Below are 17,771 nucleotides of genomic sequence, written 5' to 3'. Positions count from 1 at the left end.
AAATGTGTATATTCCAGCTTCTTTTTCAGACATACTCAACTGTAAATTATAACTACCTTCCAGACACTCAACTGTAAATTATAACTACCTTCCAAACACTCAACTGTAAATTATAATTACCTTCCAAACACTCAACTGTAAATTATAATTACCTTCCAAACACTCAACTGTAAATTATAACTACCTTCCAAACACTCAACTGTAAATTTTAACTACCTTCAAGACACTACACTGTAAATTATAACTACCTTCAAGACACTACACTGTAAATTATAACTACCTTCCAAACACTCCACTGTAAATTATAACTACCTTCAAGACACTCAACTGTAAATTATAACTACCTTCCAAACACTCCATTGTAAATTATAACTACCTCCAAACACTCCACTGTAAATTAAAACTTTTTCAGACAATTGTAAACGATAACTTCTTTTTCAGACACCGTAAACTATAACTTTTTTCAGATAATTTCCTCTCTAAAATATTTTAACCATAACTTTCGTTTGACTTATTTCCTAATATGAGGGTAATTCCAATGCAAAACTAAACCAAAATTTTATTTTGTCATGGAAGTTTAAATGTTTTCATGTGCAAATCAGGCACATTTAAGCAACGCATAATTGGCATGTGATTTAAATGTGATTTGAATTCTCAGTGCTTGGAATACGTAACACAGCTTGATTTCAGAGACACATGAAATCAAATCTTGCTCGGACGCCCAAGAAAATAACATTGGAGTGGGTTTAACAAAAAAAAAAAGAAATAAGAAGCTCTAAGGATTTAGTAAAGTACCTCTTGTATAAATTTAATCAGCATGATGTATAAAAATGTATAACACAACACACCCAACCAGCGAGGTCGGGTGTCACCCGGTGCGGCACTTAATGGTGTCACCCCCAGAGGCGTAGTGACCCTTCCCGGGGACAAACTTTCAAACTTTCGATTTGCACCCCCCCCCCACTCAAACTTTCGATTTGCACCCCTCCCCCTCAAGTTTTTCTCTATATATTTTGCTATTTTTTGCCTTGGTGTCACCCCTCTAAATGGTGTCATCCGGTGTGGTCCGCACCCCCCGCCCCCTCCCTCGCTACGCCTCTGCACCCAACCCCTCCCCCCTTATGCAAATCAATCACCATGAGTTAAAATTGATTGTTAGAAGCTCAAGTTTCATTCCGAACGTATAGTGTCAAATATGAATCTGATTTACTCTGAATTATAAATAATCAATACTAACTATGCTGACACAGCTACCTATTAATACTGTAGTCTAAAACATTACTTGCAATGTAGGGATCCATTCGAATTAGCTGATCTCGTAATTTAAAATCCTATTACACAAAATAATGAGAAATTTAACAGTATTAAATTATTTATTTAATTTAATTGTAGCGGAATTAAATATGATAAAATGGTTAGAAATTAGCTTTAAGCACACTTTTTAAAATAGCTTTTATTGAAACCGTAATCAATTGTAATGAACACCAGCGAGTTGACGAGATTACTTCCGTAATGTTGTTGACATGGAATAAAAATGTGCTTATTTAGATTTAGGACCATAAAACTAATAAAAGATAAAATTTTATTAAAAACTTAAGCCTAAAATTAATTCAGAAATGTAATATTTTTAGAATCAATGCTATACAAGTTGCAGATCCAGAGAACTTGAAAATAATTTGTTGAGTTTAAGGCTACATTTCTATTTATTTTCATCAAGCCTAAGTTATAACCCGATGTTTCACTTTCGTAAGACAAACATTGATTGGCTGTAAATGAACTCCGTGATCGATTTCTGACAGCCCCACTTTATAGTTATTTTGTTTACAAAACTTTGCAGATCAAGTTTTTAAATAACTATGCAAATTTAAACACCATGACCTATTTTTTCTATTTTTAGCTTACAATGTGTACAATAAAATTTATGGCGGCCATTGTTTATGTCGCCATTACACGTGAAAACCAAACAGTTTTTGCTTTTTCTTAAAATTTTTATTTAGTTACCAAAAATTTAAAAAACATCAAATACACCCAATCTTTAGTAAAGTCCGAAAAAAAACCATACAGACAGGATTTTATAACCATATTAATTGTAACTACGCCGTGCCTGATTTTTAAATTAATTTATGCACCTCTCAAATACCTTTGAGACTTTTCTCGCTGGTGTCCATTAAAAGTTTTAAAATCAGCCGTAGCATAAAGATTAGAAATCACCTTTAGTGAACCTTTCAATTATTAAATAATCAACAGTGAAACCCTTAGAAAAATTTCACATGTGAATCATACTTCTACACCGTTATTTAAATGTGTGTTTTTTGTATGTATCTGTATGTGTGTGTATAGTATTGAGCCTACTTTGTATGGTTCTGCGTGTATGAGTTCATCGTCTATGGGTGACTTTATATGTGTTCATAGTATTGTATGTCCCAGGTGCGTCTCTGTGTATATAGACGTGTGTGTATGTGTATGTATGTATGTCTGTAGTACTTTTTGTGAAAGTCCAGGGCCCTTAATGTAACGCAAAAAATTCCCATTGATTCTATTTCTGTAACGAATTATTTCACCTTGATAACTCTTCAGTCTAGGAGAAAAAAAAATAAGGCAGGAACTTCACTTCACATGAGCATGCTTGGTTGGTTTCAAAACACCCAACTCTTCAAATGTGTGTTTGTGTGTGTGTGCTTGTGTCTGTGTGTCTGTGTGTGTGTGCGTGCGTGCGTGTTTGTGCGTGTTTGTGTGCTTAATGTTTAAATCATTGATACTTTGCATATTGTTGTAGGTTATTCAATGTATTTTTTATATCTTAATGTGGGATTATTTTATGCACGTTTTGTGTGTCATTATGTTCGTAATATATATAATATACACACATTTTTTTCTAATTATATCGAATTTATTTTAGTTGTATGTCAAGTCAATTACTCGTTAATTTATACAGGGCTAGGTTTTACGTCACTTTACGCCACTTTACATATTTTAATACACATAATATGTGAAAAAAAAAATGCTTTACTAGTATTTGAACCCGTCTTTAAAAAGCTAGTTTATTTTATATTTCAAAAAAATATATTTATATATAACAATAACAATAAGAAAAAGAATTGTAAATGAAAATTTAAAAAAATATAATAAATTTCGTTGCCACGTAGGAGAAGATTTATTAAAGAATTGAAAAATAAGAAGAAAATACAATTGTAAAAAAAATGGCTTTGTCTTTTTAAAAGTTTCACAATATATTTAAAAATAGGAATACAAGAATACAAGAATGGATTATCAAAAACCTCGTTTCTAGATTCAGATATCAAGTTCATTTTCCCATTTTAAAAAATCAGAGCTATTCGAAATGATGGATGGGTAAAGCGAACATAGATCTAGATTTGTTTGCTTTTCTGACTTTTTTTTGCATCATCCGTCAGTCTACTAGCTGTTCTATCAACTAGCTGTTCTGTCTACCAGCTGTTCTATCTACTGTTCTGCCTACCAGCGGTTCTTTCTACTAGCTGTTCTGTCTAGTGCAGTTAACACTAACAGTGGGTAAGAAAATATTTCCCAGACATTAAAAAGAAAAAAAAACGTAATACTTTAAAGTGTATTAAGACGCAACTTTCCGCATCTTTGTGTTGGAAATTGTACTTTTTAAAAAGATCACTCATGCACATCCGATGTTTTCCGTGCAGATGAAAGACAACTATAGAACGAAAGACTTTAGAGTGGTCGCCCTTTGTACGCTTACCCTTCTTGCTTTGGCAATGTTTTGCAATAAAATATTAAATCTGTTTTGAACGCAGGATTTTTAGCGAATGTTGGATGGGAAATTTTATAACTTTTTTATGTTTTGAAATATGTGCAAGTTATTTTTTTTCAACATATTAGGAACTGGAATCTAGAACTTGATGGGAATAATTAATTTTTTTAACACTCGCCGATTTTTTTCCACCCACTTAAACCCATGAAATTAGTTAGGAACAAGTACACAGCGCATATGACAATATACTATGGTTTACCTTTTGATATATTTAGTTCATAATTATATTTTATTTGTGGTTTATTTAAAGCTAACGCAACACAAGCTATTTGAACACTAAATATCTTTAAACAAATTAATATGTACTGTCGTAGACCTCTAATGTTAACGTATTTTTACTAACAAAACTTGACATTTATCAGCCGAGTGCTAATTGTCTCCCTTAACAGCCGGGATCTCAAAGTTTTCGAACATGGTTCAAAAGATCGCCATTTTTTTTTTCTGACGTGGTTCCACACACCACATGACTCTCACGTGATTTGGAGCGGTAAGACAAGACAAAAAAACAACCAAGTATCAATAGGATTTATGAGGTGGAATATTCAACGTGCATTTTAGCCTGCGGTTGCGATGAAGTATTCGACATTGTCGGAATGATATCTGGGTACGGTCCAACGGACCACCATTACAATACAGGAACTGGGGTCGCTGGGTACTAACACTATACCCTTATATATTTTACGCCGTTATAGTATTATTAAAAAACCATTTGATTTTTCAACATAGAAATAAGTCAAGCATGGCTAAGCTTATTTAAAAGGTGGAGGGGGGGGATGTTTTAGGGGAGGGGGGTGTTTTTGTGTGTGTCATACAGAGATTTGCGACACGTGTAATTATAATGAAATGTTAATAATGACATCAAATAAATAAAATCAGCTTGACAGCCGTTCCGGTGTTGCTTGTTTGGTTAAAGAAATTTTTTTTTGTTGAGTCGTCAGTTGTTACGTTTTACAAGAGGGAATAGTGTTTTTTTTTCTGTGGGAACTGTAGCCCTTTAGTGTAAGATAGCTATGGGGCTACAGTTAGCCCTGGTCCCTAGTGTTTGGTAGCGGGGCTATGGGGCTATAGTTAGCCTTGGTCCCTATTGTTGGTTTGATGGGCTATGGCGCTACAGTTAGCGAAAGTCCCTAGAGTTAGATAGATGGGCTATGGGGCTATAGTTAGCCCTGGTCCCTAGAGTTAGATAGATGGGCTATGGGGCTACAGTTAGCCCTGGTCCCTAGTGTTTGGTAGCGTGGCTATGGGGCTATAGTTAGCCCTCTCCGCTATTGTTAGTGGTAGGACACCATACAGGTCTCATAATTCTCTCAATACTGCCAGATCAGCAAGTATTTTGTTTTTATAAGGGACGTCCGTACTCGAGGACTATCAAGTGATAGCTCTACAAATGGAGGGGGTTAGGGGAAGAGAACTTGTGGGTTTTTAATGATAATGGTGCGTTAATGAGTTCATTATGCCAATTGTACACTCATGATAAGAATACGTGCTGTCTAGTTTCATTGACATTTAATCATTTATTGAAAAAAAAAATTTAAATTGCGAGGTCATTTGGCAGTTAGGAATGCAATATTTGATAGAAATTATTCTATAAAATTTAAACCATTAAAAACATTTAACGTTTCAGCCTAACATGAATGAATTGCAAGCCATCCCACCCCCCCCCACCCTCCATGTCCCCCCCCCCCCCCCACCCCGTGAATCAGCAAGCCCACCCAGTCCTTCTTGCACGGCTCTGATGTTTTGATGGTATCTCGTTCAGCACTACTAGAGTCGTTAGTTCAAAGAGATTAACTAACCAAGGGAAACAATTCGGATGTCCTGGAGCAAGGGAAGAGTAGCGTGCTCCTGGCTGACTATGGTTTACTATCTACACAGAGATGCAAGATTGTTAACGTTGTTAACGACAGCTCGCCTCAACTCGGGGTTATTTACGTCAAGGGCGTCACCCATAAATGACGTCACTCTGCATTATGTACGCCAAATTAGTCACCAATACATGACTTCACGCTTTCTTTGCGTTATACGTCAAAGTAGTCACCATTAAATGACGCTATTCACGTTACGCAAACGTTATATTTAAGCTAATTTTCGCTCCTTAATCCTGCTGTCATGAAACATACAAATCAAACTTAGCTGGCTTATTGCAGTTGAGAAAATCAAAGTCAGATTGTGTTTTTCCTGTACTAAAATCTCACCTAGCATTGTGTGAGTCTTTTGAAAATTACAGAAGTGATTTGTTTCAACGTTTAAAAATAACTCTAATCTAAAACTATATTATGTGACTGGTATACAGCAAGATAAATATAATATACATAACAAGGCGATAGTTCAAATGTTAAGTGACTTTTCAATTTCTTAATAAATTGACTGTTAAATTGTTTTAGATGGGTTTTTTTTAAACGGCATTTAGTTTGCGCGATAGCTGCAAAGCCTTCACGTTGTGACGTAAAGATCACAGGTGTTCAAAATCTGCAAATGTCTGAGGGGAGATTTAAAAAAAAAAAGATAATTTTGAAAAAAAAATCAAAATATTTACCACAGGAAACTGTAACCCTCAAGCATATCAAAATGGCTGTCGTTAGTGCGTTCCGGGTCGAAGGTCAAGCACGCCGCATCCAAGATAGAATGGCCGCTCTCCGTGAGGTCGTAGAGGGATGAAGCGCTGCCACGCATGAGCCTCGCGTCCAGCGTGGAGGCACCCTGCTCAAATTGCATGAAGCCGTCCAAGGGAGACGAGCTAGGGCAGTCCCATTCAGAGTGGTGCCGCTTGCGGGGCACTTGTAGAAAATTGTCACAGTTCTGAAGCTCTTCCTCTTCAAAAGAAAGTTTATTCCGGAGTTTCACTTCCGCTTTTTCGTAAACGGCATTAGCACCCGTGGTTTCTAGTTTGCAAAGTTTCATCTGTAGGCCTAATTTCTGTTTTTTTTTTGTTTTGTTTTGTCTGTCAAAATTTGACAGACAAACTAGTTTTGGGAGCCTTAAAAAAGAAACTGTTTGTAGCGTTCGTCATATCCACGTGCAAAAGGAATGTCCTTTTTTATTAAATTTATTCAAACTTTAAATAAAAACAAATCCTGAGAATTTGTTTGTTTGATATGTTGTCTAACTCAACTTCGATAAATGTCAGTCTCTTTTGTTATATTTGTTTAATCCACTTCGTTTTGAGGATTTAGTCAGTCATGAAAATATCACATTCCTTTTCGGAGGAAAAAAAAACTCTGTACAATATAATTTTTTACCACAACCTATATTTTCAAACGATAAAACACTTCTTGGGAAAATTAAGAAAAGCGCTAGACAGAGAACACGTTTGAAATACCATCCAATAGAACAAGAATGCTGGATGCTAGATTATTTTTAGCGCTAAAAAATTAGTATATATTTTTAGCCAAAGGAAGATAGAAATGAATCTAGTCTCCACAGCAAAACGCTAATTACTTGAGCATATTTTAAGGTCCCATAAAACTTTAGCACAAACGTGCTTGGCAATTCAAATATCACCCTCAGCAGTTATGACGTCAAATGTCGGCTCCGGATCATACTGATACCGAGACAGAGATAACTCTAAACGACTTTTTAAACTACCTACGCCAGCGAGAGTAGCTTCCCCTTAATCCTCCACCATGTCTCATTTGCATACCGCTGATCTCCGAAATTTGATTACAACATTATCAAATTTCGTTTCGGTAAAAAAAAAACACAACTTTAAAAAATAATAATAATAAAGCGGTTCACATAACTCAGCAGCAGGTAAATCCGCATGAAGTACAATTTGTGAATACACAAAGTTGTGAATAAAGCTACAACAATCGTCGGCGGTACGGCACAGCCGGTGTGGGCACGTACCGGTTGGCTGTTGAGTCTTGTATGGCACCGGCGCGACATATACAGATACATGTATCTGTCAAAATAGAATACCCCCACCCATACGGCGATACTCGTCGCAAACATACACGCGTGGGTTGAAATGGGAGGGGGGGGGGCTGAGGGTGGATAAGGGTTAACATTAGTATGGTGTCCAACGGTTTAATTGCTTGCCTAAAACGGTATGTTAAACAGAATATGTTGTTTTTTTTTTAAATATATATTCAGGCAAATATGTGTAAAAATAGATATCCAAATGAAATGTTAATTATAGGAGCTTTATATGTGATGAAGTGGGTTGTGGGGTGGGGGGGGGGGGGAGATGGGGTTAAAGGCGAAAATTCATTCGTTGCCAGGTGTATTTATTATTATTATAAATATTCCTACCCTATCTAACGTAACTTAGTCAAATCTAAACCCCTACCTACCACACAAAATGGATAAAAAATATTCCTACTCTATCCAGACTAATTTAAGCTAGTCAAAGCTAAACCCTAACCTACCACACAGCATGGATATAAATATTCCTACTCTTTCCAGAGTAACTTAACTAGTCAAAGCAAAACCTTACCCTAACATATTGAAAGCACGGTCTACAAACGTTTTTGGTCTATTAAAGGAAATATTTAGGTTATTATTAGTTTCGCTTAATAGGAAATAAAAATGTTTCTTCCTTTATAATCTGTTCATTTTTTGTAAATTTTATCTGTTGGAAATTTAAAAAAAAACACACCACGAGTTTATAAAAGACTTATGAATTCTCCTGTATAATCATTAAAGTTTAAAATATTCCATATAGGAAATAAACAACAAAAAATGAGATTATATGCAATAAAAGTGAAAATTACAAGAAATATTCAAATTCTCACCACACTCAATCCATCCCCACCCCACCTTACCCCACCCCCACACAGACCGTTATTTATGTAGCCCGGACACAGCAGAGAGCCCCGAACTGTCATGTAACGTTCTGGGTAAAATACAACTTAATTACTTGGTAATTAGCAGTGGTGTTTTTTAAGCAGCCCACTTAGTAATTTAAAGGTGGTATTGTCTAAGTCAGCAGAAACAAATGTCGCACACCGCACAACAATGGAAATGGCCATAACCGCGCTATAATACATACATACACACACACATATATATATATATATATATATATATACATATATACATATATATATATACATATATGCATATATACATATATACATATATATATATATATATATATATATACATATATATATATATATATACATATATATATATATATATATACATATATATATATATACATATATATATATATATATACATATATATATATATACATATATATATATATATATATATATATATATATATATATATATATATATATATATATATATATATATATATATATATATATGTTTGTAAAATACATACATACATTGTATGTATATAGCAATATATAAGCCTATATAAATAAATAAATATATATATATATACATATATATATATATATACATATATATATATATATATATATATATATATATATATATATATATATGTTTGTAAAATACATACATACATTGTATGTATATAGCAATATATAAGCCTATATAAATAAATAAATATATATATATATACATATATATATATATATATATATATATATATATACATACATATATATATATATATATATATATATATATATATATATATATATATATATATATATATATATGTATATATATATATATATATATATATATATATATATATATATATATATATGTATGTATACTTATTTATAATTCTGAAAATGGATTAAGCATTCCGATAATCTAGCCTAAAATAGTTGATAGAGTCAGCGGTTGTAGGTTCACATTTCCAGCAGGTTCGAATCAAGAATAAACCTGCCGAGTTCACGGTATCTGTCATGGCCACAGATATCTGAGACTAGGATCCTATCTTAAACACAATCTCCCAGGGGCGGTCCAGTCACGCTTCGGTAAACATAACGGACACCAGGTAAAAATAAAACATGAGTCCATCTTGTTCAGGACAATTTAATACTACTGAGGAAAGGCTTGTACTTATACAAACAACAGATCGGCTTAAAACCATCATGTTTATAAAATACAACATGTAATACTTGATTAATTTATAATAAAAAAGATATTCTATATCACTGTTTTATTCTGAACAAATTTATTAAACACTTTCACGGAAAACAACAATGAAATCCAACACCAAGTATATCAAACTTTTTACAATAACGTAACGTTTCTTTGATATATATATATATATATATATATATATATATATATATATATATATATATATATATATATATATATATATATATAACACTACGCTGACTACAATTTACTGTAGTTAATATCCGTATTACCGTATGTAATTATTAATGGCTAAACCTTATAGAACCAAACTTTGAGCTGAGGTCGGCGAATCACTCAATCGATCGTGTTTACAAGTCTACCTGTGACCAATCAACCGTGACAACTCAAAGCCCGGCCGCTCTTGAAGTCTACAGTTTGAACAAAAAAAAAGAAATCCACACAGGAATCAGGTCAAATAGACCCAGCGCTTAAACCCTGTCTTAACCTCAACTGATTCTTGTAGCACTGTTTTGTTCAACTGGTATTCGATTAGTGAACCGTGACCGTTTACCATTAACCTGATTTTTGGTAATGGAGACTATTTTAAAACGCGAGACTAAAGTCCATACACATTGGTAAAGAAATACACATTCAAAGTTCCATAAAAAAATATTTTTACCGTAGATAGTATAAATTTTGAGTGAGATATCTGTCTACATGAGATGTATCTGTCTACGTTAGATATCTTTTGCGGTTTCTTCGGTAATGACAGTAGAGACAATTTTAAAACGCGAGACTAAGTCCGTACACATTGTTATAAAAATTCACATTCAAAGTTCCGTAGAAAATATTTTTACCGTTGATAGTTGAGAGAAATATCTGTCTATGTTGGGTATCTGTCGCGGTTTGCGAGAAAGCAAGAGACGGGATCTACCTCAGAAATGTAGACGTATTGCCTAAAATATAATTAGCGAAAACAACAACTAATTAGTAATAATTAGCATTCTGTTTTTGCAGAAATTGTGTCTGGTCTGGGCGAAAACCGTAAAAGGCCTGACTGCCTGGTGTTTATGGGCTCAACGTAGGAGGTGGTACAGGTGGATAGGTTGGTGGGGGTGGGGGGTTGAGGGAGGGGGGTTAACAAGATGACGTCACAGCAGAGGCTGTATTTCCGGCTCTAGACGAAAATGAATTAGGAGCCGCATAACGAAAATTATATCCCATAATTACGTTTTGGTTGCTGTAGTTTTTTTTTTCTAGTGGTGTACAAGGTTGGCGATTGGTTGAAACGCCGGTGCTGTGGGTAACGCCCCCTGTCGTCTGCTGGTGTCCGACATTTTGTTCATTTTTGCGTCATCGTCCCCACCAGGAATTATGACGCAGTTTTCTAACCGGCGGCCACTTAGCAACAAGAGGTTTCTGCTAAATATGATGCGGGCTGACGCGACCACATGCTAGATTTGCTGGACTAGGCAATTTAAAAAAAATATTATATCGCTAACATGGACCATTGAAGATTACCAGGCTAGCAAATAAGAAAATGGCCAGGGTGAACGTAAAAACAACTACCAGGCTAGACCACAAACAATTGCTAGCTTAGAACACAAAAAATTGCTAGCTTAGACTAAACAAACAATAGCTAGACAAGACCACAAAAACTGTTAGGCTAGACAACAAATACAATTGCTAGACTACACCACACAAACTATTGCTAGACTAGAGCACACAAAAATGCTAGCTTAGACCACACGAAAAATGGCTAAGCTACACCACAAAATCTCTAGGCTAGACACAACGGAAAGACAACAAATGTAAAAGTAATCTGAATCCTATACCATCATGCACGAATTAAAGTTCATGTTACCCTGAAATCATGGTTTGGATGTCAACGCGACTGGTAGGCCTATAGCGCTGACGTAATAATTCTTTCACGTACAGAAGGAAAATAAATAGATAAGCTCTATTTCACCTGATCTATGGGTCATTAAATCACATTTTTAAAGAAATGTATTTTTATTTAATAAAATAAATTAGCTAAGTAGTCACTCCAAAAAATAAGTTGTTACGTTTAGAGATATGTATTTTATTTCTGAAGTTATGATTTTTGAAATGCTTTTCATGTTCTCTTCACCATTTTACTTCACACAAATTTACAAAACACAACCATAGTAGCTTCTCACAAACTAGCCGTCGGTACCCGTTACACGTGAATTATAGGCCTAAATATTTTTAATGTTATACGTTTTTGGAAAAAAATAATTTATAAAATAGTTATTGGTCAAAACGCAACCCTACACGTTGAGATATTAGTGACAAAGCAAAGAAATAACTAAATAGCTAAATAACTCCGACACAATTAAAATCAAACAAATAACTAAATAGCTAAAAATCCGGCACATTTAAAATAACAAAGGCTACCAATACTTATTAGAAATTAAATGCATACGCTGATTAAGAGACTTAATAAATGATTCCGTTTAAAACCTGGCTGTTCAGTGGTATTTATGTTATTTTTTTAAAAAGTAATTTGTATTAGTTTAGGCGTGAAAATTGTATATATTTCATATTGTACGTCTTGAAAATTAGATCTATAGATCTAAATCATATTTGAATTAAATTGTTCATGTTTTAATATTCTAATATTGGAAGATGAAGCCATTAGTTGTGTGTACTTTCCGTAGTTTAACCTTGTGACATGTGACGTCATTGTCTTTTGCGTTCTTGTCACAAAAATCAACACTTTTCCGGCTGCATAGTGAAAAATGTGTTTCTACGTTCGAATATTCATTTATTTTTATTAACCTTCTTCAATTGAAATTTAGTTTATATATTTAAAATACCCACCATATTGTTTTCAACAAAGTCGGTATCTTTAAGTATTCTAAATATCATTGAACATACTGATCACATATACTAAAAAAAAGTTGCGGACAGAGAGATAGAGAGAGGGAAGTGCGCACATGGGCTTTTATATATTAGGATCTACAGAATACATTACTTAACCAGACGAAAGCATAGGGAACTTATTCGTACTGTTAAAAATGCCGGCACTTTAAGTATAAAAGTATAGGATGGGGTCCATGATTGTGGGCACAAGCATTAGTGCCTCATGGATGTAAGTATCACAAGTAGAATTGCCGCTAAAGTATATTTTCTAGCAGCATAAGTGCCGTGGTATTAATGAAATAAAACATAACTGCACTTATGGGAATCTTTATTTAAAATTGAAATCGCGACGTAAATTTTTTAAAAAGATTTTTAAAATATTGCCCTGCCTGGACTCGCTCAAAGTCAGAAGGGCGCAGAGCTACCCCCCCCCACCCACCACTAACTAGTACCCCCCACCCCCCCCCACCCCCCCCCCCCCCAGCACTAACAAGTACCCCCGAAGACAACTTAATTCAATTAGCTTTCGCGCGAGATACCATCCGTATCAACCGCATGACCTACATATTCTTTTCAGAACTACGTAAGTACTTAATACCAGGCGACTAACACAAAGTCTTCACTACAGCAGACCCCCCCCCCCCCACCCCATGCCCGACTCCCCCACCCCCACCTCCTTATCAACAGGAACCCGAATATCTCCTGCATCGTTTGGTTACCATGGGTCGGGTCTAAAACTTTCTCAAAACCCGGGTGCCAGTGTCATAAACTGAAAATTGTGTGTAGTTCTCTGAGGGGCTGTTTATGTTTTTTCTTCTGTTACGCAAACACGAGCCGGGGCAAACATTTGGCGGAGCTTCTATCTCCGGCCATAACGTTTTCAGGCTGCATCACGATCGGGCTTTTTGGTAAACTTTCCCTCGAGATTAGAGAAATACACACAGGGTGTGAGGTCAAAAAAGTGAGACACACTAGCCAGAAACATGCCCGTAGTGTGTGGCCAAAGGAAGAAATTTGAAAGTGAATCATAATTAAAAAATGGGCAGCGTTATTGTACAATACACGACTTTATTGCTAAAGCTGGCTGAACTTTAGTTTGGAACAGTATCAAGTTCATCATGGCCGCTCTAAGATTTGCGTGCATGGTGAAAAGAGAGAGATCGAGGGGGGGGGGGGGGGGGGGGTAAGTGGGGTATCCGTGCTGATCACATCCAACTGACTTTGTTGCACTATGCATTTAAATAATTTGACCAAAATTTAGAAAAATCGATTTTACGATTTTTAAAACATGCTCTTATCGCTAAACGTAACTTGAACATGCAAATGTTTACTTACTGCGATAATGCCATGACGTCTTATTTAAGGGATAGCACACGCATTGGTTTAGGAGTTAAGGAAAGATTGAAATAACTGCTTTAAAAAGGGGTTTGGTAATGGTCGCCTGACTAAATACTAAACATATCATTGACTGAGACATTGACAAAGGGAGTGGGTTGGCCTGGTATGATTGCTACTCCCTAAAGTCACTAATTCGGTCTCTCCTGGCAGATGAGGCTCGTAATTTGGGGATAACAATCCATCTAGAGGAGAAAACTCCATAATTAAACAACTGCTGTCTTTTTAGATTTTTTTGCGTGCACAAAGGTTATGATAGCAGAAAGAGAAACAGACTGAAGTTGAAGTCAACGGACCACCAGGCGCTTAACATGTAGACAAGTAATACTTAAGTGTGTTGGAGGACTGCCACTGCATCGAGCGAGTGTTATACAACTTTAAAATACATACGGACCCACCTGTGTCCTACTAAATATTATGTGCGATGTACCTTGAGCGATACCGCTATTTTTTTTTAGAGCAATTGTGTGCGTCTGTCTGCTTGTGTGTATGCCTGTGTATATGTTGTTCTGTGTGTATGTTGTTCTGTGTGTTTGTTGTTATGTGTGTATGTTAGCCTGTGAGTATGTTGCCTTGTGTATGTCGTTCTGTGTGTATGTTGACTTGTGTGTATGTTGACCTGTGTGTATCAAATATCTAATGAGACAATAATTATTATCCATGAACTGATTATAGATTTAGCTACACACAAAGGACCAGTAAAATTAACAAAAAAAAAAAAACGTCCAAAAATATACATTTATAAAAAGATATTCAAATGATTACCAAAATAATATTGTTATTCATTTTTTTCTCACCAAAAAAATAAATTTCAACTTGTAATTTTTGTAGTTTAGAATTCAACAAGAACAACTTTAAAAAGCATTAATTTATATAATTAGGAATAATTAGGTTAATTAGCGTGTTGATAGCAACCATTGGTGGCAAATTTAGATCTTTCATTTATTTTTGTTTAAACTTAATTTTAAAATTAGCATAATTAAAACTAATACAAATTAACGTCACTGTGGCTATCTACATTTTTAGTAAAAAAATATTTTTATTTTTTACTTAAATATTGAAAATTAAGAACAGGTTATTAAAACCACATTTTGTTTGATGTTTTATTCACACACATCGAGTAAAAATAACTTGTATAATTACGGTTATCATTAGCAATAATTCTTAAACCTTCCAGTTTTTTTTACTAGTAATATTAAAGAAAACGACTTAAATCTTTGCTTAAAATTAAGATCGTTATGATTCAGACCACAGTTTACATAGTCAAGAGGAACGGGTCATCAAGAAAACGTACCAGACTACAAGTACTCATAACACCTCACCTGAATGTACACAGAAATACATGACGTCAAACACCTAACAAGAACTGGTCAATCCTTCTCCTCGCTGACCACTAGAATTGACTAGATCTAGAGGAAGTCAGATTAGTCGTACTTTTGGTAACCAAATTGAAGGTGGTAATATTTCTCCCAAGCCACGGAATGCTTAAGAAGGAGTTTTGTGAACATATCCTCATAAAAACTAGTTAACAATGGATGAATGCGAGATTTGACACATTTCATCTACATGTGAGAGGCACTATATCAGAGGTATTGAGGCTAGGATTGAAATAACATTTGGGGGATTATATGACTATAGAGTGAGATACATGTATTCTTTGGTCTATGCTTTGTTTTGTATATCTTTTATTTGGTGAAGCCTATATTTGATTTGATTTATTTATTTGGTAACTATTTGGTTTGGTCTATGTTTAATTTGGTCTATTTTTTATTTGGTCTATGTTTTATTTGGTGTATTTTTTATTTGGTCTATGTTTTATTTGGTCTATGTTTTATTTGGTCTATGTTTTATTTGGTCTATGTTTTATTTGGTCTATGTTTTATTTGGTCTATGTTTTATTTGGTCTATGTTTTATTTGGTCTCAAGGCTACTTTTCTTCTATCACTAGTTTTTGTCTATACATTGCCCAACTCATTATTTTTTATTAGCAGCTTACAAAACATGACTAAAATCTCAAAAATTCTTTAGTTTGAAATTCTTTCACACCAACCGCAGCTTATTTTTCAGTCATGTTTTATTCAATAAAATGTCGCTGCAAAAATAAAATTTTAAATTATGTATCAGCTAATCTCAAAAATAACTGAGTAGACCCATTTAATCCATATGGCTTTGGGGATTATAAATTGAAACAAATTATTACCATACATAGACAAGCTCAACAATACAGTTTTATAAACCCTATGTAAGGATTTCAATTGATTTAAAAAACATTCTGTATATCGGCATCTTGAAAAATGCAAGGTTATATCTAAAACAAAAGGACTTTCTTGAACAGATAATACCATAACACGGTCATTAGACTGTGCAGTATTGACCGGAAACGAATTACCAACCGTTGAAAACGAAAGTAGAAAGTCAGACCAAAGCATGAAAAGGCTTAAAATTTAGAAAGGAAAAAGTCGAAGGTTTAGTTTACTGCACCGAGAAATTAAACTATGTAGGAAGTTAAGTAATTAAAGAAACATTTTATACAGACGTTCTAGTATTGACACGCAGATAATTTAATGGTTTATATATATATATATATATATATATATATATATATATATATATATATATATATATATCAGAGAGAGAGAGAGAGAGGAAGAGAAAGAGAGAGAGAGAGCTAGAAAATACCTAAATATCTATGCGTATAAAACTTTTATATGTAATACTAAAGAATATATTTTCCTCCTTCCTTAAACTAATAATTGTCTATCAATTTGATGATGTAGAGATTCACATTTTTTTTTACTAATTAATAAATAGCCATTTTATCGAAATGTGTAGTTAAAGCTAACGTCATGTTCTAACATCTGTGCCAGGAGCACGGCACGTAACGAGGAGAGTCACTTAACTTTTTTCTTAGATCTTCTTACTTACAAAATGACTAGACTAGTATAAACATACAAAATTACGACCTGTATATTTAAACGGTAGACTAGCTATGAAAAATTAAAAACATATCTCAAATTATATAATACATTTACATACACTACCACATTCGTTACCATTAAACAAATTCGCACGTGAAATTAACAATGTTAGCCTCCAGTTAATTAACTCCGAATATCACGTTTGAATGCACACTCTAATTCGTACAACTACGCCAATAATCCTAATCCAGTATTACGAAACCTGCAATCAAGTGCCGACAACTCAATCAACGGGTAAAACAAATTTCACACGAATGCCAACACAGCCCGCGAAGTCTCAGAGTCGAAGCCAGGCACTGATGTAGGATCTAATTTGTTTATGGGATTCCTTTTTTTTCTTTCAAAAGGCGTACTAAGTATAGGGGGTTATTTAGTACCCCTTTCCGGTATGCCCCCACCCCCCTTCTTCCACCCCATTTACTTGCCAAAAATAAGCACTGTCAACCTGTTTGCGTCACACGGCTCTATCACCGCCCTGACGCAAGAGAGAAAAAGGCGTCACGACTGACTAAATCCACCCCACGCTGCCCCCCCCCCCACCCCGCTACATCCCCCCCCCTACCTACTGGTATTTTGTTCCCCACCGCTCACTCCCCCCCAATCCCTATCCCCCATACCTTTTCCCAACCCCCCACCCCCCTGCAAACTAAATTTCTATCATCCCACTCAAACGGAAGTTTTCTATCCACCACTCCCCCTCCCCACTCCCCCCCCCCCTCCCCACCTCCT

The 17,771-nt window shown here is 34.8% G+C and overlaps 1 protein-coding gene across 2 annotated transcripts in view; it reads right to left on the bottom strand.

Moving 5' to 3' along the window:
• The window catches only part of LOC131942094 (uncharacterized), a 64,570-nt gene extending 47,251 nt beyond the window's left edge, over positions 1-17,319 (bottom strand). For both annotated transcript variants that reach the window (XM_059301806.1, XM_059301805.1), the window contains exons 1-2: positions 17,118-17,319; positions 6,339-6,998 (exon numbers count right to left, since the gene is read on the bottom strand). In XM_059301806.1, coding sequence (XP_059157789.1) covers positions 6,339-6,703 — 365 coding nt within the window. In that variant the 5' untranslated portion in view covers positions 6,704-6,998; positions 17,118-17,319. The remainder of the gene's footprint in view (positions 1-6,338; positions 6,999-17,117) is intronic.
• Between the last annotated feature and the right edge of the window lie 452 nt (positions 17,320-17,771).

Source organism: Physella acuta, unplaced genomic scaffold (assembly GCF_028476545.2).
Source record: "Physella acuta isolate Inbredline_101_S28 unplaced genomic scaffold, ASM2847654v3 ptg000387l, whole genome shotgun sequence".
NCBI lineage: Eukaryota > Metazoa > Mollusca > Gastropoda > Physidae > Physella > Physella acuta.
The sequence above is the reverse complement of the archived record's forward strand: the minus strand, read 5'-3'. Positions and strand labels throughout refer to the sequence as shown.